The sequence below is a fragment of the Somniosus microcephalus genome, chromosome 15 (assembly GCF_052327205.1).
Source record: "Somniosus microcephalus isolate GS21.2 chromosome 15, FLI_Smic_1.0, whole genome shotgun sequence".
Lineage (NCBI taxonomy): Eukaryota > Metazoa > Chordata > Chondrichthyes > Squaliformes > Somniosidae > Somniosus > Somniosus microcephalus.
In genome coordinates, this window is record NC_141001.1 from 15,933,861 (window position 1) to 15,960,160 (window position 26,300).

At 50.0% G+C, this 26,300-nt stretch overlaps 1 protein-coding gene across 2 annotated transcripts in view; it reads left to right on the forward strand.

Moving 5' to 3' along the window:
* Nucleotides 1–26,300, forward strand: part of nup160 (nucleoporin 160) — a 145,076-nt gene that overhangs the window by 76,963 nt on the left and 41,813 nt on the right. For both annotated transcript variants that reach the window (XM_086007511.1, XM_086007512.1), the window contains exons 24-27: nt 1,426–1,521; nt 16,290–16,384; nt 20,667–20,763; nt 21,235–21,340. In XM_086007511.1, coding sequence (XP_085863637.1) covers nt 1,426–1,521; nt 16,290–16,384; nt 20,667–20,763; nt 21,235–21,340 — 394 coding nt within the window. The remainder of the gene's footprint in view (nt 1–1,425; nt 1,522–16,289; nt 16,385–20,666; nt 20,764–21,234; nt 21,341–26,300) is intronic.

Sequence of the window (26,300 nt, forward strand, 5' to 3'; positions counted from 1 at the left end):
ATTGGCCTGGAGTTTCTGCTCAGTTGCACTGATGTATCCAGTGCAATTCACCCGAAATCAGCCAAACCAGTATAAAAGCTCGAGGAATTTCAAGCACAAATTATGTCCAGCACAAATCAAGTTTCCACGATCTTTTGAGCTAGTTTAAAAAACATCAGTTGGAAGCCGACCCCGCCCACAAACCTGGCCACGCCCCCAGGCCGAATTGATCACCATGGCGATTTTCCGCTAATTGCTCCCGTTTGCGGCCCTTCAAGGAGGCTCTTACAATTAAGCTGCTTTTTAGGTGCAAAGCAATAATAGGTACTGACGTAATAAAGACTCACTACGCACTTGGTTGTACATAAAGCAAGGCTTTAATCGACTTGTAACAAAACATGGAGGTCTAGTTAGTAGTCACTAGCTTCCTGTTTCCAGATTGTCTCTGGCCAAGGTGGGCCCACGCCCAAGTATTTATACTCCTCGGATGGCGCCCTCAGCTGGCCGTTCAGTAGTACTTCCGGAGTTACTTCTTGTAGAAATTGTGATTTATGACAGGTACCTTTTTAAAAAGCTTTTAATATTTAAAAAATCATTTACTGTAAATGACTACTGTTATTTTCAGTTATTTAAAATAGAATTACTCACAGGTGGTGAACTAGACACTCAGATTAAAAATGCTTATTTTTTGTGATAAACCCATTTTATATTAATCAAACTGCACCATCTTACCACTCTTAAATACATCAAGGAATATTTTACAGCAAATAAAAGAATGACTTTCTAAAATGCTGCCCGATTGCACTGGTTCATTACAGATTTTAAGTGCAGCGATATGCAAATAGGTTTGAGCAGAAACTTGAGCAAAAAAATTCACTTATGAAAACTAGTGCACTTTGAGCCCAAAGTGGAAACTCTACCCCCTTGTGTCTGCATGTACTTCCTGCCAACTTTTTCCGTTTGGAATTCCAATGTCCAAGCTTCCAGTGGAAATCGCTGTAATTACACCCCTGTCTCCCCCGCTCCACAGCACTGCCACTGTGGAGAGGGTGTAATTACAATGTGACATGTTTACATGGGCAATTCCTATTGTAAGTGTGGATATAGGAATTTTTAATGGAAATACAAGAACATGGCTAGAATGTCTGACTTTAAACTGTGGCCTGAATTACACCTGTGTGCTGTGTAACTGGTATATTGTTTCAAAATCTTGTGCAGGGCACATGCTTCCCGACTGCCAACGTTACTTGGTCACACTTCTATGACATTTGCCATTTTAAATTGCCCCATCACCACTTCCTTCAGCTATCATGGCACAGTTGCAGGCTCTGACCCAAATCTGTTGTGTATGTTTCTTGTCTATTGCATATATATTTATCAACTGGCCATGCACAATGTCATCGGCAGAACACTGAGCCCAAACTGTTGTGTGCTGCTCGTTCCTAGGTCCTGCGTTTACTGGAAGACATGAGCTTACCCGAGCTTGTTCTGCAGTTGGCAGCAATCGCGGTAACTGAGGCGAGGGATGACTGGAAGATTCTGGTGTGTAACTTTTCAATTCTTCTTTGGTCATGACTTGTGCGCTGTTAACCCCGCCTGTGCTGAAATGCACCCCTGACCCATGGCTTTACTTCAGTACAGCGTTTCTCTGAACGGGAGATATGCAACATCCCCATCAGAGGGTTTAATTCAGTGTAGTGTCCCTGAATGGGATTTCACATTGCTGTAAGTACCCTGTAATTCCCAGTGTAATTGGGGTATGGTTTGTGACTGGTGCTCACAACCCTTTCCAATAAAACGATTTCAAAATAAGCACAGGTGATGAGGGATGTATGTTGAATGACAGAGATACACTTGTACTTGCAGATCTCCGTGTTTAGGTCCTACTCTCGATCAAGGTGTTGTGGTGGAAGAGTAGAACAGGGACCATGGTGTGGGTGGGTGTGACTGCAGCCGGTGGCACTGGCGGGTTGATGAAGCTTGTAATGGTTATTTCCTCCCTCAGAGGGCAGTGCTCACCCACGTTAATCACGGTGAAAGTGTGTGTGGGTGTGAATGTGACTCTGATTGTGGGGTGGCACTGGGGAATGATGTCCCCTGTAATGGTGACACAAAAGCAAAATACTGGCAATCTGAAATACTAAAAACAGAAAATGCTGGAAATACTCAGCAGGTCAGGCAGCATCTGTGGGGAGAGAAACAGTAAACGTTTCAGGTTGATGACCTTTCATCAGAACTGGGAGAAATGAGAGATTTAACAGTTTATAAGCAAGAACAGAGGCAGGGAATGAGAGGGGGTGGAAAGAACAAAAGGGAAGGTCTGATGGGGTGGAAAGCAGGAGAGATTAAATGATGGGGCAAGGCAAAAGTAGGGTGGCAATGGGACAAGTAAAAAAAAAAAACCAAAAGATGGGTCTAGAGGAGGTGTAAATGGAAACAGCAGAATCATTGCCAGCACCTGCTGCCTGGAAAAAATAGTTATGATCTGAAATGGTTGAATTCTATGTCTAGTCCGAAAGGCTGTAAAGTGCCTAATCGAAAGACAAGGTGCTGTTTCTTGAGCTTCATTAGAGCAGTGTAGGAGGCCGAGAACAGAGAGGTGGGAGTGGGACGGAGAATTAAAATGGCAAGCAACCGGACGCTCAGGGCCACGCTTGCGGGCTGAACGGAGGTTCAAGCAAAGTGAGCACTCAATTTGCGCTTCGTCTCCCCAATGTAGAGGAGACTGCATCGTGAGCAGCGAATACAGTATACTAAATTGAAACAAGTAAATTGCTGTTTCACTTGGAAGGAGTGTTTGGGGCCCTGGACGGTGGGAAGGGAGGAGGTGAAAGGGCAGGTGTTGCATCTCTTGCACTTGCACGGGAAGTTGATGTGGGAAAGTAAGGGGGTGTTTGGGGGTGATTTGAAGAGTGGACCTGTAGGGGGTTTCTCTTGCTCTTTCTGGTCTCCTGCCAGGCTTCGTGCAATAATTACCCTTGAGTGGTTCGACCCACTCCCCCCTACGGTTCTAGACCTTGGACTTAGGTGCAGAGAACAGTAGTGCAGAGAAAGAACTCAATAGACCAGGTTGAATAGCACGAAATGGATGCTTTTATTTTTAAACAGTTTGAAGCATTACAAAATACATATCATAGGCACAGATTAAAGTTACTACAATCATGCACAAATTTATGAACTTGACTCTATGGAAATGGGGAACACACGGCACATCGAAAAAGGGGAAACACATTACGATTTCCCTTAACTCCCTCCCCTATACCTAAACTAAGTTTCGACCTGGGGAACTTGGGATCATGCTCACCACTCTCGAAATCGCGAGAAAAGGGGGGGTTCGCAGCCTTTTTGGCACCGCTTTCCGTCGTCACGTGGATTTGGAAACTTCTGGCGCAGTCGATATTCTCTCCTCCCTCGAGGCGGTGGGGTAGACCCAGCCTCGATGAGCGCTCGTTAAGGTTGAGATCCACCAAGTCAATTTGGGTTCATGGAGCAGACCCAGAGGCAGGCTATGCACTTGGGAGAATCTTGTGGCATCGATCGCCGGTTCTCCAGAGGGTTTCTTCTCCGTCGGCCTGGGTCGTCGATGATCTCCCGACCCCAGTACCCGGGCCACCCTCGTCGTCTTCTCGTCGTGGCCGAGCCTTGTTTGGCTGAACACCGACCACGTTGTCCTTTTACCGAAACCGTCCGTCTTTAAAAAGACGAAAACGTTTTCATCGATCTGCCGAAGTGGAAGAGGCGCCGATCCGGGCACCGTCCGCCCTTCGTTCGTTCCTCGTAGAAGAAAGTTCTTGAAGAAAATGGAAGCCTGAAGTCGCCCAACAAGAAAGCCGTGGCAGTGAAGAAGAAGTTGTTCAAGTAACCCGGAGTCCGAAGTTTTTTAGCTGGACTTTCAATCCATAGTTATACTCTTTTGGGACAGTCTTATCTCCCGCCAAATCATAGTCCTGTCTTTGTATTAATTTTGGCGGGCAGAAATCTCTGCAGGGGCGCTTTGTCTTGTAACGGAGCCGGTGATAACTTAAACTGGCCTTCCTGGCCGATAATGTCTTTCAATGTCTTTTGCATTGTCACCGTGGCTCGGTTCGCATATTGATCGGTCCGGACATTTTCCTTGATGGCTGCTAAACGGTTTTTCCTTTGTACGATAAATGGGTATAAGTGTTTTTACATTGTCCGCCCATATCTTGATGGGCCCCATCCTGTACTTATAATCCATTGAATATGTATGCTGTTGCTCTGAGTTTCGGTTCCCAGAGATTGGCTTTCGTGGGCTCACTGTCTTCAATCCACAAGCCTGTCTGGCTTGCAGTAACAGAAATAAAATGGTTCATAAACTGATCACGGGGCCTGGCGGCCATTTTGTATGCCCTTTTATCAAAGGTTTTTCTGTGCAAGCTTACTTTGGTCAATAAACAGTCTTAATTTTATCCAGTTTTCTTGCGTGATTTTTGCTGAAAATTGCAAATCTTACAGGCCCCCCTGTGATACTGATAGCTTGCTTAAAGTATCAATAATCCTTGATGAGCAAATTTTCCCTGATTCCCCACATCCAAACATTCCTGGCACTTAACTATCTATGCCCCTCACGACACATGCCGTTCCCATTTCCGGAGAAAAATGAAAATTACCTCATGCACATTTGGAATCATAGACAGCAAATCTTAAACTATAACACCTTCACCTGTCAGATGGGCAGGGGTTGATACCCTTTTGCGCCATCTGCATGCATCTTTTATTAATCCAAAAAAACTTAAGAACAACTAATAACATGACAATACTTATTTCCTTATAACCCAAAACAATCAAAAAAAAAAAAAAAAAAATTTTTTTAAATGGTGGGACGCTTAATCTTATACTAGCAGCTTAGAGTGGGGTATCTGCTTCCCCCATCTGCACATAGCGTTCTCTCCATTCTCCTGTGTTCTCGTGCCTCTGGAGGCGTTTGCCTCTTTTGCAATGCACGAAGAGCAAAAATATCACAATCAAAACCTGACATACTACTAGGATATGGGATGCTATTCTAATCCAGGCGGGGACCTCTATGTTGGTGAACAAGTCCCACCATGGTGGGATGGTTATATCCAATATGTCTTTTCCTATCTCTAAAGTCTTCTGCTCCAGTGTATAGAAATGTTTCTGCGAAACTATAACGGCTTTTAAAACCTTGGTGAGGTGTTTGGGAAGAGGGGGAATGACATAACCAAAATGCGCGACAAATCGTTGTAAGTCTGTGAAATTCTCTTTGATAGTGATGTGTACAGTGGAGGGCGCAGGAATGGGAACAATTCGTTGTTGTGCCACTTGAACCTCGGCCCTGGGTTTGAAACAGAAACTGCTATCACCGACCGAACACCACTCGTGTTGTCCATATCGGTACTGAGGCGCTGCAGTGGTGACGCAGTATGTCCCACCCCCGATATATGCTACCTGTGGGGGCACATGGTCCTCTGCCATTGCCTCCATGGTGCAATTCACCGGCTTCGCGCTAGCGGTTCTGAACCCGCACTGTGGTTTCAAAAAGGCATTCAAGTGCTGGGGACACAGGATGATGTGTGCTCCCCGGCTCCGACATCCCGAGAGGTCGGTGCCTGTCATCGTACGCTCCCATCTGATGACGTAAGGCGGGACCACTGCGTAACGAATGTGTGCGCCCCCCTGAATGACTCCAATGTTCTCTACTCTGTATACCGGGGCGGGCTTTGCTGCGGGACCCAACACCGGCATTCTTACTACTATTCCCATAATAGTGTGATTCGAATGTCCGCAGTCCACTGGAACTGGGTATGCTTCTGCGGCTAGTCTGAGCTGGCACGGGCTTAATGCATTCTCAAAAGGGTGGAGCGCTTGCAAGTGCTTGTTGCTGATCCAGGACGGGACCAAACCCTGTTTTAAATCCTCAAGATTACTGCGGCCCTCGCCCAATAACCACGCCCCGTACAGCACACAGGCCTCGTTTTGCGCAGCTTGATCGGACGCATTCCGATCCTCCTTAATGAGTGCATTTACCGTTCTCGCGTGTTTCTCCAGCTCAGCAATTATGTCCTTAAAGTGTAGTGTCATGGCCTGGTCCTCATGCAACTCAGAACCCACGACCTTGTTTTCGTCTGTCAATATGTTCCTTAACTGGGCTTTTAAACCGTTGATCTGTGTCTGCAGTTCCACGTTATCTAGAGCGTTGACAACAGATGTCCCGGTATTAAAAGCAGTGAATATGTCATTTACAGTACCCCTTCTTTGCCTCCCGACTCGATCCAAAACTTCTGGCAGTGTGGTGTATAATTTGTCTCTGTCGATGTCGGCAAAATCAAATTCGTAAAATTGTCTAAACATACTGGTTAACAGGACCTGGTATAATTGTTCCGTTTCTTTGGGACACCACTCCGGCAATCTTACCTCAGTGAGATTTAAAATCACTGAGGCCACCGCGTAGTGTACCCCTTGGTACAGCACCTGACCGGTGGGTACCAATACTAAACCGTTCCCGGGTCCCCTGGTGGTGGTTGGGCACCCTCCTTTCTGGGCTAGTGCTACCGGAAGCGTGGGCAGGGGCTTGCGTGGGCGGGTGATGAGTTCAGTGGCGTTCACCGGAATAGGGGAGTATGGGGCTCCGCACGCTCGAGTGCTAACATCCCATCTCATCCCCTTCCCTTCATCCTGCCACTGCCTCTGGAAGAAGATGGACACGCCCTTGGGGCAGACGCGTCTCGAACCCCACATACAGACATATATTCCCTCATCCGGTTCCCACCATTTGTCCCAACACACACGTAATTGTCCGTGAGTTCCCGTAATAGTCCGATGGGTATTATTACCCAGTCGCTCCCACTCGACCGTAGGGTTTCTCATGTCCTTTCCCAGCTTTCGTAGCCACCACCATCGCCTTGGTGGTACGTTCCCATTGCACACCAGACAAATCCTCTTTCCCACGGTGACGCTGACTCTGGGCGCTAGGATCCTCACTCGAGGGCACGTTAATGAAGTCTCTTGGTAGGCAAAACCGAAATTGCTGGAATATTCCGTAGAATTCGTTCCCAGCCAACCTGGCCATCTCCCTTGGTGGAAGTAGGTGGCGGTTTCCTCTACCTCTCGCTCCCCCGTCCCATCCGTTGCGATGGGGGCCGTGTCCCCGGAGCACCCGAAAATGATGACGTCCTTGGTGCGGCCTCGGTAGGCCCACCCGCACCCGATCGCCATGAACGCGACGACAATCCTTTCCATCGTATCCCAGGTTTCTGTAACCAACAAAATGATGTAGCCGGGCTCCCGATAGGTGCTGGCCTAAATTAATTGGACGCGCGGGTTCCTGGACCCCGCTCCCTAACAAACACACATACCGGGCAGACTTCAAAATTGTACTCTTAACACCATATACTTTACATTCCTTAAACTATGACCATAATTACCTATCTTAACTTATGTACAGCGCCGCCCTCCGTGGGGCGGCTTTCCGAATCCCTGTGAGGTCTGTCGTGTGCCACACCCTGCGGTGGGGCTGCATTGATCTTTGGCCTTGATCCCCCGCAGCCTGTCGCTGCTGAACGGGGATCATGTCTTCCTGGGGCTGCTTTAAACCGTGGTTGGGGAGGATGGGGAGAATCTGGCCAAAATTTTCTGGGCTGGGGCGCTCGAGCTGACCTACGAGGGGCTGCTTTGGGTTGGGCTCCCGGGGCCGATGGACCTGGGGTCGTGACTGTTACCGTCACAGCCTGTGGTTCCTCCACAGCTGCCGGCTCCAGCTCCCCTTCCTCAGGCTCCGCCCCCCCGGGGTCGGGATCTGTGGCTTCCGACTCCACCTCACCTGTCCCTACAGGTAACGAGTCTTCACCCCCACTCCCTACCTCCCCCAAGCTTGAGTCGAGGGCGGGACTGCCGTCCTCTGACTCTTCCTCCTCCGTGATTGGGTCTAAAGCGAGGTTGAGCTGTTCGGGCTCTCCCCTGCCTAAATCCCATTCAAAAGATGAGACCTCCCACTCCAATGGGATGGCCTCTCCCTTCACGCAGGCTACTGCTCCAGCCTGTGTGGTCTGTGACTCTGTTACAGGCTGAGGATCTTTGTTCTCAGACCTGGTCCCCTTTGGTGGCCCTGGTGTACCCGGTTTAAACAGTTTACACTGGTTGATGTGAAACCATTTGGTACGTCGGGGCGTCTTCACTGCATAAACCATGGGGCTGGCTTTGTCTACAATGCTGTATGGCCCCATGTACAGTGGTTCAAAACTCCCTACCCTGGCGTAGTTTCGGACCATGACCTGGTCCCCGACTACCCACTCTTGTTGTTTCCGAGGTTCCAACAACAGTTTATTTCCCTGGTGCTGTCTTCCCATGTTCCCAGCCGCCTGCCCATAAATCTGTCTCAGGCGCTCCAAGAGGGTTTGGGCGAATTTGTCCCGTTTCACCTCTCGGAGCTGGCCCTCAGTGAGCACCGGGGCTAGCACATGGGTGGGTGTTCGCATGATCCTTCCAGTCATTAACTCGTGCGGGGAATACCCCGTGCTTTTGGACTGGCTGGCTCGGATCCCCATGAGGACTAAAGGCAGGACCTCCGCCCATTTCTGGGGCGAGCCCATTGTCTCTTTCCTCAGCTTTTCCTTGAGGGTCCGATTCATACGCTCAACAATCCCGGATGACTGGGGATTGTATGCTACGTGCCACTTTCCCTCAATGCCCAAGAGCCTGAGGGCGTTCTGCATTACTTGACCGGTGAACTGACTCCCTTGGTCGGACTCTACAAAACGGGGGAGTCCCCACCGTGAGAACACTTCCCGAATCAAGATCTTAGCAGTACCCAGTGCCGTAGCTGTTCTGCACGGGAAGGCTTCTACCCATTTGGTGAACACATCTACCAGGACAAGGCAGTACTTATAGCCTCCCTGGGCGGCGGGCAGGGGCCCTATGTAGTCGACCTGAATCGACTGCCATGGTCCCTCTACCCTCCTGATGTGCCCCATGGGCACCTTCCTTTTGTGGGGGTCTGGGTTGTTAGCAGCACACACAAGACAGCTTGCGCAGAACTCGCGGACATCGTCCCGAAGTCCCGGCCACCATCCCGCCTGCTCCACCCGTTGCCAGGTGACCTCAGGTCCGGGGTGTCCCGCTCCTGGACCCTCGTGGGCCAATTGCAGGAATTCCCTTCGGTGCTGCTGCGGCACAACCCACTGCTCCTTTCGGAACAGCATACCTTCTTTGACTGTGAGGGCTGCCGTACTGTACGGACCTTCTACCTGTTTGCCCTCTGTGATGGCTTTTAGGACTGCTTTTAGGGCGGGATCCAGGGTTTGGACGGTCTTTAGGTCTGGGGGCGGTGTCACCCCTGTGTTCCCGGGAATTCCCTCCCTGCCTTGGATCGCCGCCACGGGTCCGGGTTCGTATGGGTCCCAGAGAATGCCGTTGCGGGCACCCTCCCTGGCTAGCGCATCCGCCTGCTGGTTGCCCTGACTGCGGGGTTCTGTAATGGAGTGAGCCTTCACCTTATGGATGAACACCTCTCCTTTCTCCCCCACAGCTGCTAGGATCTTCTCCAGCAAGGGCTTAACTGTTAAAGGCCGCCCGTCCGCGGAGGTGTACCCGCGTCGGGACCAGATGGCGAGGTACTCCGTACACGAATTGCACGTGAACATGCTGTCTGAGCAAATCGTGTATGGGGTTGGGAAAATCTCGGGGTGGGTAACCACGTACGCCACCGCGGACAGTTCAGCCTGCTGCGCGCTCATAGTGCTGGGGAGCTTTATTGCCAGGGCAATGTTTGCCGCAGGGTCATAAACTCCACACCCTGTGAGTCGCTTGCCGTCAGCTACAGTGCTAGAACCGTCTACGTAGATCTCGCGGCCCGTGGGATGTATCCCGGCCCGTAAACCTATGTTAACTTCCCATACCCCTTCTACGGAACATTGATGGGCTGTCCCGGGATATGCCATATTGGCTGCGAGCCTTGGCGCGCAGAGGCCTTTAACTTTGAGATCCATCTGGGAAAGGAGGAGGGTCCAGCGCGCAATCCGAGCGCTGCTTACGGTCCCATCCTTAATCCTCCCGTCCAGAAGCATCTTCGTGGGGGTGTGATGGGTGAGGAGCGTAATGGGAGAGGTCCCTGTGAAGATCACTGATCTGTTCACAGCCCAATGCGTGGCCAGGAGATGCCGTTCGCAATTGGAGAAACTCCTCTCCACATCCGTGAGCACCCTGGAGGAATAAACTACTGGTCTTAGCTTGCCGTGCCGCTCTTGGAGCAGTACTGCGCTCAGGCTGTCCCCACTAGCGGCTACCTCCAGAAAGAACTCCTCTCCCCCATCTATGGCCCCTAGGGCTGGCGCGGTCTGCAGATCTCTTTTCAACTTCTCGAATGCTGCCTGGCACCCCTCGTCCCAAGACCACTCGACTCCCTTGTGTAAGAGTCGAAGTAGCGGGGCCGCTGTGGCAGCATAGTCCTCGATGAAATCTCTGCAGTACCCGGTCAGTCCCAAAAAGGACCTTACACCCGTTACTGTGTTGGGAATCGGCAGATCTTGTATAGATTCCCGTCTGGCCTTATCTATGGCTCTTTCCCCAGCGCGGATGGCCAGACCCAGGAATTTAACTTCCTGCTGGCCGATCTGCGCTTTCTTTGGGTTTACTTTGAAACCCTTCCTTTCTAACAGTTCCAACAATTCGGCTAACAGTGGGCCGTGCTGCTCCCTTGTATCTGTGAACAGGAGTAAGTCGTCCACATACTGCACTATCTGGTTGGGCTGGCTGAACTCTTTCAAACTCCCCGCCATACACTGATGGAAAATGCTGGGGCTGTTGTGAAAACCCTGTGGTAAGCAGTTCCAGGTGTACTGTTGCCCTTTGAAAGTAAAGGCAAACTTGTACTGGTCCTCCCGCCGCAGCGGAATGGACCAAAAACCGTTCGAGATGTCCAGCACCGTGAATGTGGTCGCCGATGCTGGAATACTCCCTATTAAGTCTGCAACTGCTGCTACCGTGGGCGCGCAGGCTGGGATATTACTATTGAGGACTCTATAGTCCACCGTGGCTCTCCACGAATTGTCCGGTTTCTTTACCGGCCATAATGGGGAGTTCACGTGGGTGGCTATCGTCCTCAATACGCCCTGCTGTACCAATGAAGATATTGCTGTCTCCATGTCGGGTTCTGCCTCCTTGGGGAAATTATACTGCTTTTGGGGTCGGATCATGGGGTCCCCGTCTACGCTGACTTCGAACCCAGTGACTCTCCCGCAGTCGTGCTTGTGGGTGGCGAACGCGGTCAGATTTTCTGACACACGCGCCTGCAAGTCCGTTGGGACGTTTGTTATCATGAGCTCGAGATCGTAACCTCCTGATGGCTTCATAGTGCACAGGGCCCCCTTTTCTTCCTTCCCCGGGATTACGACTACCTTACCTAAACCGCCCTCGGCTCCCCAGAGACAGTGATTTCTCAGGTCCACGAGGATCCCGTGTTCCACCAAGAAATCAGCCCCGAGGATGCCTTTCCCCCCCCCCTCTTTCCACTTCAATAGGATGCACGTCCATGTGGTGTGGAGCGCTCCCAACTGAATGGAGAGCGGGAGGGAGTGCGCGCCAGCCTGTGCTCTACCCGTGAAACCCGCTACTAAATATGGAGCCTGGGCGGACAGAGGTGAGGCAAAAGGTTTGTCCGTGTGGATCAAGGTACATGAAGCTCCCGTATCCAACAGGTAACTACCCCTTTGTTTCTCCACCTCCATCTCCACCACAGGTCTTCTCCAAGCGTCATAGCGGAGCGGACACAAGTAGATGGGCTGCGCGGGCGTCAGTCATTTAGGTGTTTCGGCTGGGGTCTCGGGGGCGATAGGGCTGTTAGCAACCGCTACCTTCCCCTGCCAGGTCATCAGAGACCGCATAGTCTCCAAGACTGACTCGATCGCAGCGGGGTCCACAACCGCACCACCCCCTTCATTCGGGGCAAAAGCTACGGTTGGGTTCTGGACTGGTGTTGGGGCAGCGGCCTGCACTTGTGGTTGTGCTGGTGTTGGGGAAACTCTCGGGCCATTGGCGACTCGGGCTTGGGCTCGATCTTGGGCTGCGGCGAACTCTCTCTCCCTCTTATCCTTCCAAGGATTCCTACAGTCCTTGCGCCAATGACCCTCCTTCCCACACCCGTAACAACTGCTATTTGCTTGGGGATGGCGATTTCCCTCCTGACGCCATTCCTTTTTAGCAGAGGCTGCGGGTCTCACCTCATGCACCTTTCCTTTCACAACAGGCGTTTTCTTGCCCTTGTTGTTTCTATAACTGATCGTGAGCTGATCTAGTACTACTTCCTCCGTGGAGCGGGCGTTAGTGGGGTCAAACCATGCTTTGGCCTGTTCCTTCACTACTGGCAGGCAACCTGCTACCAGGCACCGAAGCCAGTGAGCCCTTTGTTCGCCATCCAGCCCGGCCCGGGCCGGCCCGCCCGGGCAGCTGCGCCGATACACTGGCCACAACCTGTCGGCGAAAACCCGTGGGGGTTCTCCCTCTAGCTGCACTGTCTTTTCTAAACGGAGGAACGGAGTTCCGTCCCCCTCTCCCATGATCTCCAGAATCTCATCCCGTAGCAACTCATAGTCCCTGTGCCCTCTCTTGCTCTCGTCAGGGAGACACTGGAGGAGCGAACTGTCCAGGGAGAACAGCAGCATTTTAGACTGTTCAACCCCGTCGCAGTCATTGACTGCTGCGGTCTGCTCCACGTCCCTGAAATGCACGGAGGGATCTCCTGACTCGGAGAGTTTTGGGATGTGACTTATCATCTCTCTTAGCTGTCGTGCGCTATGAGGCATTATGATCTGACTCTCAAGGGGTCCGTCACCGCCATTTTCTTCATTTGGACCGATCCTCCGGTGTCTCGTTGGACACATTGGCGCCGACTCTACTGTCTGGGGTTGCTCTACCTCAGGGCTCTTTTCCTCTACCGTCTCCGTCTCCTGTCCCGGAGTCCAAGACTCCTCATAGGCAGGAGGCGCAGAAGGTTCGGGGGTTGGTACCCCAACTGCCTCTTGTGGAATCGGTCTTTTGGATTCCTTGGCTAGCAACAGCTGACTCGCTGGTGGATTTATGAGACACACCAACCCGTTTGCCTTCGCTAGGGCCTTTCTCAGGTCCTCTAGCTCCCGGCGGCAAGTGCTGTGGTCGGTGTTCTCAGATCTATCCTCCATGGCCATTTTATATGCTGCCCTGGCTCCCAGGAGCTTTTCCTCTTGGGCATCTACTTGTTTGGCTAGACGGGAACACCTCTCTCTCATTCTACCTTCACTGGCCTTGGCCTCCACGACCTGACATTTTAAATATTCTACCCGGGTTTCGTGGCAGCGAATTACAGAGCGGCGTTCCTGGTTCAGCGCGTCAAGCGATTCAATCAGTTTTTGACCTCCCGCAACCTTTTCCTCCACGCCTTTAAGCAAGCCGTTGATCTGGACTGTCTGTGCTGCAACTACCTGGTCCAAAAGCTGGACTTGCTTCTTGTAGCACATCAGCCAGACCGCCTTTTCTACAGATTTCTTATGCTCTCTACCCGCTGTCCACTTGATGGCTGCGTCTAGCGGGCGCCTATCCCTTAGTAGATCAGATATCCATTGTTTTGTGAGGTTGACTTTTCCGAAAACATAATCTGCTATTCTTTCATCCATCACATTTCGTCTATTCAGATCTTGATCTAACACACTACTTTCCTGCTGCCAAGGTCCTGCCGTGGTCGCCATTTCTGTAGGGGGTTTCTCTTGCTCTTTCTGGTCTCCTGCCAGGCTTCGTGCAATAATTACCCTTGAGTGGTTCGACCCACTCCCCCCTACGGTTCTAGACCTTGGACTTAGGTGCAGAGAACAGTAGTGCAGAGAAAGAACTCAATAGACCAGGTTGAATAGCACGAAATGGATGCTTTTATTTTTAAACAGTTTGAAGCATTACAAAATACATATCATAGGCACAGATTAAAGTTACTACAATCATGCACAAATTTATGAACTTGACTCTATGGAAATGGGGAACACACGGCACATCGAAAAAGGGGAAACACATTACGATTTCCCTTAACTCCCTCCCCTATACCTAAACTAAGTTTCGACCTGGGGAACTTGGGATCATGCTCACCACTCTCGAAATCGCGAGAAAAGGGGGGGTTCGCAGCCTTTTTGGCACCGCTTTCCGTCGTCACGTGGATTTGGAAACTTCTGGCGCAGTCGATATTCTCTCCTCCCTCGAGGCGGTGGGGTAGACCCAGCCTCGATGAGCGCTCGTTAAGGTTGAGATCCACCAAGTCAATTTGGGTTCATGGAGCAGACCCAGAGGCAGGCTATGCACTTGGGAGAATCTTGTGGCATCGATCGCCGGTTCTCCAGAGGGTTTCTTCTCCGTCGGCCTGGGTCGTCGATGATCTCCCGACCCCAGTACCCGGGCCACCCTCGTCGTCTTCTCGTCGTGGCCGAGCCTTGTTTGGCTGAACACCGACCACGTTGTCCTTTTACCGAAACCGTCCGTCTTTAAAAAGACGAAAACGTTTTCATCGATCTGCCGAAGTGGAAGAGGCGCCGATCCGGGCACCGTCCGCCCTTCGTTCGTTCCTCGTAGAAGAAAGTTCTTGAAGAAAATGGAAGCCTGAAGTCGCCCAACAAGAAAGCCGTGGCAGTGAAGAAGAAGTTGTTCAAGTAACCCGGAGTCCGAAGTTTTTTAGATGGACTTTCAATCCATAGTTATACTCTTTTGGGACAGTCTTATCTCCCGCCAAATCATAGTCCTGTCTTTGTATTAATTTTGGCGGGCAGAAATCTCTGCAGGGGCGCTTTGTCTTGTAACGGAGCCGGTGATAACTTAAACTGGCCTTCCTGGCCGATAATGTCTTTCAATGTCTTTTGCATTGTCACCGTGGCTCGGTTCGCATATTGATCGGTCCGGACATTTTCCTTGATGGCTGCTAAACGGTTTTTCCTTTGTACGATAAATGGGTATAAGTGTTTTTACATTGTCCGCCCATATCTTGATGGGCCCCATCCTGTACTTATAATCCATTGAATATGTATGCTGTTGCTCTGAGTTTCGGTTCCCAGAGATTGGCTTTCGTGGGCTCACTGTCTTCAATCCACAAGCCTGTCTGGCTTGCAGTAACAGAAATAAAATGGTTCATAAACTGATCACGGGGCCTGGCGGCCATTTTGTATGCCCTTTTATCAAAGGTTTTTCTGTGCAAGCTTACTTTGGTCAATAAACAGTCTTAATTTTATCCAGTTTTCTTGCGTGATTTTTGCTGAAAATTGCGAATCTTACAACCAGCGTGTCGCGGAGGGAACAATCCCTTTGGAATGCTGGAAGGGGAGGGGTAGATGTGTTTGGTGGTGGCATCGCACTGGAGGTGGTAGAAATGGCGGAGGGTGATCCGTTGAATGTGGAATTCCAATGTCCAAGCTTCCAATGGAAATCACTGTAATTACACCCCTGTCTCCCCCGCTGGGATGTGGAGGGTGGGGACAAGGAGGACCCGATTTCGGTTCTGAGAGGGAGGTGAAAGCGTGAGGTGAAGAAGTACGGGAAATGGGATGGCCATGTCAACCACAGAGGAGGGGCATCCTCGGTTGGAAAAAAAGACTGCTGTGGAAAGTGGTGTCGTCAGAACAGATGCAATGGAGAAATTGGGAGAATGGAATAGAGTCCCAACAGGATGTGGGGTGGGATGAAGTGTAATCAAGTTAGCTGTGGGCTTATAGTAGATATTAGTTGACCGCCTATCCCCAGAAAAGGAGATCGGGAAGTTCAGAGGCTGAGATGGCCTATGTAAAGGCAAGGGAAGGGTGGAAATTGGAAGCCAAGTTGATGAAATTTTCCAGTTTGGGGCGAGAGCAAGAAGCAGCACCGATAGTCATCAATGTACCGGAAAAAGAGGTGAGGGAGGGGACCTGAATAGGACTGAAACAATGAATGTTTCACATATCCCATGAAAAGGCACGCATAGCTAGGACCCCTACAGTTCCCATGGCAACACCTTTCATTTGGAGGAAGTAAGGGGAGTTAAAGGAGAAGTTGTTCAGCCAGGCGGAGGAGGGTGGTGCTGGATGGGGACTGGCTGGGCCTCCTTTCAAGGAAGAAGTGGAGGGCCCTTGGGCCATCCTGTTTGGGGTGGGTGGGGGTGTGGAGGTATAGAGGGATTGGATGTCCATGGTGGAAGTAATGGTGATCTCCCTCGGAGAGCAGTGCCCACCCATGTTAATCACTGAATGTGTATTAGTGTGACTGTGGGGTGGTACTGGGGATTGATGAAGCTTGTAATGGTGATGATCTTCCTCGGAGATCAGTGCTCATTTAATTTAATCACTCTGCTTTCCTCTCAGGCGGCGCTGTGGACGAAGATTTTCAAGCATCACTTGGACCTGGGCCACAACCATCAGGCTTATGAGTCACTAACGCAGAACCCGGACACCAGCAGGTGAGAGAATGGAACGTGAGCTGTTGGCACCATCTCCCCTCACAGTGAAATGATGAGCTGGCACGCCGTGGTGTGATGTTGAGTTCAGTGTTGCGAGCATTGTTTGAGGCCGGCCTATGAGCTCACCCTGGGCCAGCTCCAACACAGCTGTGTTGTACTGGATGGTGCCCTGTGCTGGGACGCACGGCAAAGTTACAGCAGGAATGACGAATGTGGCAGCTGCAGAATCTCTCTTTTTCCCCCCCCCCCACCACGAGAGGAGGGACACTCATTCCTCTGTTCAAATGGGGTGAGGGGGCAGGGCTTTTGTCTCTGTTGACCTCACATCTTCTGTTGAGTTACAGTGGGACTTTCTCTGTCGGGGTCAGCCGCCACCCTGTTTGTAATGAGTTTGTCCCATGCATGGTACTCCCCTGGTTTGCCATTGCGGCTCTGTGTGGTAGCTGGGGTGAGGCAGATTCGATGGAGACCTGTGCAGGTTGTGCTAGCTGACAGGGTGTTGCCCATTATCTGAGAGGGCAGGCTTCACCCCGCACACTGAAGGGGCCCAGGTCAATGGTGGTTACTGTCCCATCAGGCAGCTGAAAGGATTCACTTTTTTTTTGGAAGTAACACTCTCCATGTGTTAGGTTCTTTCATTCTGTGGCCATTATGTGTAACTTTGTCTTTTGCAGCTGCAAAGATGCACGTACGCATTTTAACAAATACAGACTGCCGTGACAACCTCTTCCTATTGGTGGCAGCAGTGAGATGTTTTGTAGCTGTACCTGCAGCAGGAAGTGATGCTCCAGTCACTTCATTGTGGACTTGATCCCGTTTCATTTACAATCCGGATCGCGGGCTCTATCCCGTTTCATTTACAGTCCGGATCGCAGGCTCGATCCCGTTTCATTTACAGTCCGGATCGCGGGCTCGATCCCGTTTCATTTACAGTCCGGATCGCGGGCTCGATCCCGTTTCATTTACAGTCCGGATCGCGGGCTCGATCCCGTTTCATTTACAGTCCGGATCGCGGGCTCGATCCCGTTTCATTTACAGTCCGGATCGCGGGCTCGATCCCGTTTCATTTACAGTCCGGATCGCGGGCTCGATCCCGTTTCATTTGTAGTCACTTTGGATTTGTATGTCCCTGGGGTAGGGAAGCACTGGGATAATAATTTGTAGTCAGGATAACATTCTGAAGATACCAGTTGGGGCTGGTTCTTGCCCCTTCCCCTGCCTTCCATTAACTTGATGGTTAGTTCCGAACCAGTGTTGTGTCGACCGATTTTATTTATCATCACTAAACATCCATGCCTCTCTGTCTCTGTCCTTTGTCTGTCTGTCTGTGTCCCTTGCGTGTCTATCATTTTATTTTAAAGGAGCCAGTCATTCCCCTAACCATGAAAACGCAGCTATTAAACTGCGGCCTTAATGGGACGCCCCAGTTACTCGCAGCTATACCTCAGCAACAGAGTGATGGTTAGTGATGTGATACAATGCTGTGATTATCAAACGTAGCCCCATCGTCATGGTTTGAGCAATGCCAAGGGAGAGCGATTATAAGAAATCTATTTTAATGTCTTTGGGTATTTTCAGGTCATTGGTAAAGTGAAACCACGGAGTAACAAACGAGGGTGGTGGTATGAGCCAGCGGTCAGTTGGAAAGTGAAAGCTGTGGTCAAAGATACATAACATAAGAAGTAGGAGCAGGAATGGGTCACTTGGCCCCTCGAGCCTGTTCCGCCATTCAATAAGATGGCTAATCTTGGGCTCAAAGCCACTTCCCTGTCCGCTCACCATAACCCTTCACTCCCTTATCTTGCAAAAATGTGTCTATCTCCACCTTAAATGTATTTAATGGCCCAGCCTCCACAGCTCTCTGGGACAGAGAATTCCACAGATTTACGACCCTCTGAGAAGAAATTCCTCCTCATCTCAATTCTAAAAGGGTGACCCTTTATTCTGAGACTGTGCCGCCGAGTTCTAGATTTCTCCATGAGGGGAAACATCCTCTCTGCATCTACCTTGTCGAGCCCCCTCAATATCTTATATGTTTCGATAAGATCACCTCTCATTCTTCTAAATTCCAATGAGCATAGCCCCAGCCTGCTCAACCTTTCCTCATAAATCAACCCCCTCATCTCTGGAAATAACCTAGTGAATCGTCTCTGAACTGCATCCAATGCAAGTATATCCTTCCTTAAATAAGGAGACCAAAACTGTACTCAAGGTGTGGTCTCATCAATAGCCTGTACAGTTGTAGCAGGACTTCCCTGCTTTTATACTCCAACTCCCTTGCAGTAAAGGCCAACATTCAATTTGTCTTTTTGATTACTTGCTGTACCTGCATGCTAACTTTGTGTTTCATGCAGAAGGACCCACCGGTTCCTCTGAACTGTAGCATTTTGTAATCTCCATTTAAATAATCATTTGCTTTTTTATTTATCCTGCCAAAGTGGATAACCTCGCACTTCCCATCTGCCAAATGTTTGCCCACTCACTTAGCCTGTCTATATCCCTTTGCAGATTCTTTGAGTCCTCTGCACAACTTACTTTCCTACCCATCTTTGTATCATCCGCAAACTTTACTACATTACACTCAATCCCTTCGTCCAAGTCATTAATGTAGATTGGAAATAGTTGAGGCCCCAGCACCGATCCCTGTGGCACCCCACTATTTACCGTTTGCCAACTGGAAAATGACCCATTTATCCTGACTCTCTGCTTTCTGTTAGTCAGCCAATACTCTCTCCATGATAATATATTACCCCCAACTCCGTGAGCTCTTATCTTATGCAGTAACCTTTTATATGGTACCTTATCAAATGCCTTCTGGAAATCCCAATGCACCACATCCACTGGCTCACCTTTATCTACCCTGCTCGTTACATCCTCAAAGAACTCCAGCAAATTTGTTAAACATGATTTCCCTTTCATAAAACCGTGCTGACTGCTAGACTGCATTATAATTTTCCAAATGCCCTGCTTCCGCTTCCTTAATGAAGGACTCCAGCATTTTCCCAACGACAGATGTTAGGCTAATTGGTCTATAGTTTCCTGCTTTCTGTCTCTCTCCTTCCTTAAATAGGGGTGTTACATTTGCAGTTTTCCAATCCGCTGGGACCTCTCCAGGGTCCAGGGAATTTTGGTATATTGCAACTAATGCATCCACTATCTCTGCAGCCACTTCTTTTAAGACCCTGAGATGCAGGCCATCTGATCCAGGGGACTTGTCGCCTTTTAGTCCCATTATTTTACGAAGTACTTTTTCCTTCGTGATAGTGATTGTCTTTTGTTCCCCCCTCCCTGTGGCCCCTTGATTATCCATTATTGGGATGTTGTTAGTGTCTTCTACCATGAAGACTGATAAAAAATATTTGTTCAGAGTCTCTGCCATTTCCCCGTTCCCCATTATTAATTCCCCATTCTCATCCTCTAAGGGACCAACGTTACTTTAGTTACTCTCTTTTTATATACATGTAGAAGCTCTTACTATCTGTTTTAATATTTCTTGCCAGTTTACACTCATAATTCATCATTTTTTTTAGTCATCCTTTGCTGGTTTTTAAAAAATGTCCCAATCCTCTGGCCTCCCACCAATCTTGGCAATATTGTATGCCTTCGTTTTCAATTTGATACCATCCTTTACTTCCTTAGTTAGCCACGGATGGTGCTCTCTTTTAAAATCTTTGTTTCTCACTGGAATATGTTTCTGTTGAGAGTTATGAAATATCTCCTTAAATGTCCACCACTGCATTTATTTTTCCAGTCCACTTTAGCCAGTTCTGCCCTCATGCCATTGTAATTGGCTTTTTTAAGATCAGGACACTGGTTTGAGATACAACTTTCTCACCCTCCAACTGAACTTGAAATTCAACCATGTTATGATCACTCTTACCTAGAGGATCCTTTACTGTGAGATCATTTATTAATTCTGTCTCATTACACAGTACCAGATCCAAGATAGCCTGCTCCCTGGTTGGTTCCATTACATACTGTTCTAGGAAACCATCCTGGATGCACTTTATGAACTCCTCCTCCAGGCTACCACGACCAGTTTGAATTGTCCAATCAATATGGAGATTAAAATCACCCATGATTATTACCGTACCTTTTTTACAGGCCTCCATTATTTGTTGATTTATACTCTGTCCAACGGCATTGCTACTGTTCGGGGACCTGTAGACTACGCCCAGAGGGATATGGCTGCAGTACAGAAATGTGCAGGAAGGGGAATGGCTGGGAAACTGAGGCAGTTGCTGTCCTCCTGTGTTTCACGTGTGTGTCTCTCTCCCTGCAGACAGCTGGACTGCCTACGTCAGTTGGTGGTGGTTCTGTGTGAGCGCTCACAGCTTCAGGATCTGGTGGAATTTCCTTACATCAACCTTCACGATGAGGTAGGCAAGGCCCGGGGCTTTTGGAGGGGCGGCGGGGAGTGGCGGAGTCCCTGTCCAGACAGATATCATTCTGTCCAGACAGATATCATTCTAGCCAGACCCTGTTCATAAAAGTACTGCTCTCCATCAGCCACTCTGAAAATCTGTGTAACATCAGTAACCTTACTGATGGGACTGCTGGTATCGGTTAGTACTGTTCACACTCAGTAGCTGATGGGATTGCTGGTATAGATTAATATTGTACACACGAGTACCTGCTGGTTCTGCTGGCACACAGTACCTGATGGTAACTTTGTGCCGCATCCAATGCCTAGAGGACTCGACAGAGCAGCCCATAATTGTGGCTACGCCTAAGTGCATGATTGAGAGGTTGCTGGTGTGAGAATTGGAAACGTCCTGGTATTAGTGCGGCTGGTCTTCTCAATGTATGATGGTGCTGGGCTTCAGGCTCTCCGTGCTCCTGTGTTTCAGGTTGTTGGAATTATTGAGTCTCGTGCTCGGGCCGTGGACCTCATGACTCACAACTACTACGAGTTGTTGTACGCGTTCCATGTCCAGCGGCACAACTTCAGGAAAGGTAAAATGCGCTGACGGTTCCTGATGTGATCCCATACCATTTAAATACCAGCTATACTGGCCTGGTGTATTTTTCGCTAAACAATTTTAACAGCCATATTAAAAGGGCTGGCGCAGACTCGATGGGCCACATGGCCTCCTGTGTTACACTATTCTATAATTCTGTATGCCCCTGCTGTCAGGGTAGGAAGGTTATCACAAGTAACAGTGCAGCACTCCGCCCACTGTTAAACCCATAACATCAAGTTACTATGTCCCAACATGAAACGAACGGTCGGCCATTCCTGTACCGTGAAGTACTCCACACCACAGACACTGAGGTGTGCACACTGTCACTGCCTGTACAGTAATTAGTTGCAGTCTGCCTCACTCACACAAACTTGTTCGGCAGTCAGCCGCCTTTCTCCTCTGGTTCACAACAAGTACACGTTTCGAGTAAGCACGAGACTTCGTAGTGGAGTATATGGAACTGACTTTATTGCTACACAGTAAAAAGATGATCAGTGTTAACTGTATACAGACAGTGGATATTTGGTTTCTGTATCTTTCGAGCCCACTCTGACAAACTGTTGAAAACCGTGCTCATTTATACACCAGTCAAAGGAAAATGACATCTATTTCCCAAATCCTCTGAAAACAGACTATGTAAACCGTTTGCAATTGTTTACCTCAGAACCATTTCCCTTACACGAGACTTCCTGACGTAACATTTGCTGCATCTTTGAAGTAAAAGCTGTACCAACTGCTATCTGTATCTAACAGATTGCTACCCCTGTTTTATTACCCTAAAACTAAAGTTTACCTTTTATTGCCTACACTTACTCCTTTACACACATACTTTACATCTCAGAAAACAAGCCATGGTTTCTCCTCACGACACTCCAAAGTCATCCTGTTTATATATTGGAAAGCCTGTTGCTTTAAGATATAAAGAAGTTGGACTGTTAACCCTGGACAGTTTCACTCTCGCCTAGCCAGCGCAGCTCCCGCAATGGCTTCTCTTCCCATCCCCAGACTGTTGCCTCCGGAATCCCCCCAAGGATCTATCCTTGGCCCTCTTTTTCTCATCCTTGGCAACATCATCTACAGACAGGGGGTCAGCTTCATATATATGCTGAATTGTAGGTGGCTTGCCTTGGTGGTTTGAATCACCTCTCCTACTTGGTTCTAGACAACAGGAATTACGGTGAACAGGATTGGAACACAGACAAGCTTTTCCGACTCAACCGTACGGTGTTTAATAAGGTTAACTCACACACCCGCCTCCGGTACATAAAATGCCTGGTGGTGTAAAACAAACAGTACAACAATACAACTTGGCCCGTCGAACAGGCCCCGTCTCGTATTAAGACGCCTAAAATCACACTGTGTTGCTATACAGAGTATAACATGGACTTGTCCCACAAACCCCGGAACATACACTATATAATACACACACAACCTCCCCACTAAGTCCCTCTGGATTGGTTGGGACACACAACACCCCCTCACACAGTACCAGTGGTCTTAAGGATGCGTGGGCTTGGACAATGCTCCCCCCGATTGCCCGTTTTCTTGCTCGCTGCTTCCCTGTGTAGAACGTGTCTCCTGGTTCCGTATCGCCGATGCAGGTTCGTTCCTACAGTCGAAGAGCAAGGCGAGGCTCTTGTCGCTCGTGGTGGTTCCTTCTCTCCATCTCAGACGGAGTGCTCGGTTCTTGGTTCAGAGATGAGGGCACGCGAAAGCGAGAGAGAGTGAGAATGGCCAAAGCTGCCTTCTCTTATACCCTAAAAGTTCATTGAGGTCTGTGTATTGCAGTGATGTCTTTTTAATCACCCTTTTTTGTCTGGTTTCCCACCTTTCGGGGCTATCCCATCTAGGTGCTCGAGTTATTGGCAGATGATGGGCTGCACTTCTCACCCGATCTTGGGTTAAGTGCTTTCCCATTAATTTACAATGGCCCTCCATCTTCTGCCAGTTACCGTATGAGTCACCTACTCGGGCCCATTGTTTCCCAGAGAACCCTGTCTGCTCAGACATTCTCCTGTAATCAGTTTGTGGGCCTGGCTGGAATCTCCTGTCCATCACAAACACCTGGGCCCCTCCCATCATCTCCAAACAGGCTGCTGGTCAATCAGCAGTAACAATCATACAAATTGTCCGACACAAAAAATATCCTTGGGGCCTGCACTGCTTACAGAATGATGCCCAACTCTACACCACTGCCTCTCGCAACCCCTCCACTGCCTCTGTATTCAGGCTGTTTGTCCAACATACAGTCCTGGATAAACTGCAATTCTCCAGTTAAACATCGAGAAGACTCGAGCCATTCTCTTTGGTACCGGCCACAAACTCCGTTCCCCAGCCACTGATTCCATCCGTCTCCCTGACCACTGTCTCAGGGTGAACCAGACTGTTCACAGCCTTGGCGTCCTATTTGACCCTGATCTGAGCTACTGACCCTATAGCCTCTCGATCACAAATACCGCCTACTTCCACCTCCGTAACATTGCCTGTCTCCATCCCTGCCTCCATCCTTCAGCTGCTGAAACTTACATCCGTGCTTTTGTTACCTCCAGACTCGACGATTCCAGTTATCTTCCAGTCGGCCGTAAACTTTCTCGTCCAAAATTCTGCTATCTGTACCCTATTCCACAAGTCCCACTCTCCCATCACCCCTGACCTACATTGGCTCCAGGTCTCCCAACACCTCACATTTCGAAAATTCTCTTCCTTATGCTTAAATTACTCAATGACTTCGCCCCTCCCTGTCTCTCTAACCTTTTCCAGCTCTAACGACAAACACCCACCCCCCCCCCCCCCCCCCATTCAATTGACATTGGCCTTGTGTGTTCCTCCCTTCACCCTACAGTTTGTTGCCGTGCCTATAGCCATCTAGGCCTCGCCCTTTGAAATTCTCTGCACCTCCACCTCCCACCCAAAACATCTGCTTGTTTAGCTCAGCATCCAGTCCTCTGATTACACCTCTGAGGATCTTTGGGATGTTTTTCTTCGTTTACTTGCATTTCCCTATCATCATTTATCATCATTGAAAGTCTGAGTGTGCGGACAGATACATGTGGATCCTGAGCACTGCTGAACTGTTTCCCTGCTTCCTCTCTCCAGTCTGCCACTCTGCTCGGCACATCATCTCACTGTGCAGGCTGCATGTACTGAGTGCACACTGGCTGTGGATGGGACCAGCACCATCCACCTTCGTGAGATGTCAGCTCTGTTTGTTTAGGAGATCTGTCATTTGGTGGTTGGGGGTGCAGACAACCAGTGTCTTGCAGGTGAATGTACAGGCTGGGCTTGTATAACAGATTTACCTGTTTGAATCTTGTGGGGAGAGCTACTGTTTAATGTGTTCTTGGTGGATTGGAGTAGCTGGTGTTTGAGCTGTTGTGGGGTGGGTGGAGGAGCTGGTCTTTGACCTATTGTGGGGTGGGTGGAGGAGCTGGTCTTTGACCTGTTGTGGGGTGGGTGGAGGAGCTGGCCTTTGTCCTGTTGTGGGTGGAGGAGCTGGTCTTTGACCTGTTGTGGGGTGGGTGGAGGAGCTGGTGTTTGACCTGTTGTGGGTGGAGGAGCTGGTGTTTGAGCTGTTGTGGGGTGGGTGGAGGAGCTGGTGTTTGACCTGTTGTGGGTGGAGGAGCTGGTCTTTGACCTGTTGTGGGGTGGGAGGAGGAGCTGGTCTTTGACCTGTTGTGGGTGGAGGAGCTGGTCTTTGACCTGTTGTGGGGTGGGTGGAGGAGCTGGTCTTTGACCTGTTGTGGGGTGGGTGGAGGAGCTGGTCTTTGACCTGTTGTGGGGTGGGTGGAGGAGCTGGTCTTTGACCTGTTGTGGGGTGGGAGGAGGAGCTGGTCTTTGACCTGTTGTGGGGTGGGTGGAGGAGCTGGTCTTTGACCTGTTGTGTGGTGGGTGGAGAGCTGGTCTTTGATCTGTTGTGGGTGGAGGAGCTGGTCTTTGACCTGTTGTGGGGTGGTGGAGGAGCTGGTCTTTGATCTGTTGTGGGGTGGATGGAGCTGGTCTTTGATCTGTTGTGGGTGGAGGAGCTGGTCTTTGACCTGTTGTGGGGTGGTGGAGGAGCTGGTCTTTGATCTGTTGTGGGGTGGGTGGAGGAGCTGGTCTTTGACATGTTGTGGGGTGGGTGGAGGAGCTGGTCTTTGACCTGTTGTGGGGTGGGTGGAGGAGCTGGTCTTTGATCTGTTGTGGGGTGGGTGGAGAGCTGGTCTTTGACCTGTTATGGGTGGGTGGAGAGCTGGTCTTTGACCTGTTGTGGGGTGGGAGGAGCTGGTCTTTGACCTGTTGTGGGGTGGTGGAGCTGGTCTTTGACCTGTTGTGGGGTGGGAGGAGCTGGTCTTTGACCTGTTGTGGGTGATGGAGGAGCTGGTCTTTGTCCTGTTGTGGGGTGGTGGAGGAGCTGGTTTTTGATCTGTTGTGGGGTGGGTGGAGGAGCTGGTCTTTGACCTGTTGTGGGGTGGGAGGAGCTGGTCTTTGACCTGTTGTGGGTGGAGGAACTGGTCTTTGACCTGTTGTGGGGTGGGTGGAGGAGCTGGTCTTTGACCTGTTGTGGGTGGGTGGAGAGCTGGTCTTTGATCTGTTGTGGGGTGGGTGGAGGAGCTGGTCTTTGTCCTGTTGTGGGGTGGAGAGCTGGTCTTTGACCTGTTGTGGGGTTGGTGGAGTGCTGGCCTTTGACCTGTTGTGGGGTTGGTGGAGAGCTGGCCTTTGACCTGTTGTGGGGTGGGTGGAGGAGCTGGCCTTTGACCTGTTGTGGGTGGAGGAGGAGCTGGTCTTTGTCCTGTTGTGGGGTGGAGAGCTGGTCTTTGACCTGTTGTGGGGTGGAGAGCTGGTCTTTGACCTGTTGTGGGGTGGGAGGAGCTGGTCTTTGTCCTGTTGTGGGCTGGGAGGAGCTGGTCTTTGACCTGTTGTGGGTGGAGGAGCTGGTCTTTGATCTGTTGTGGGGTGGGTGGAGAGCTGGTCTT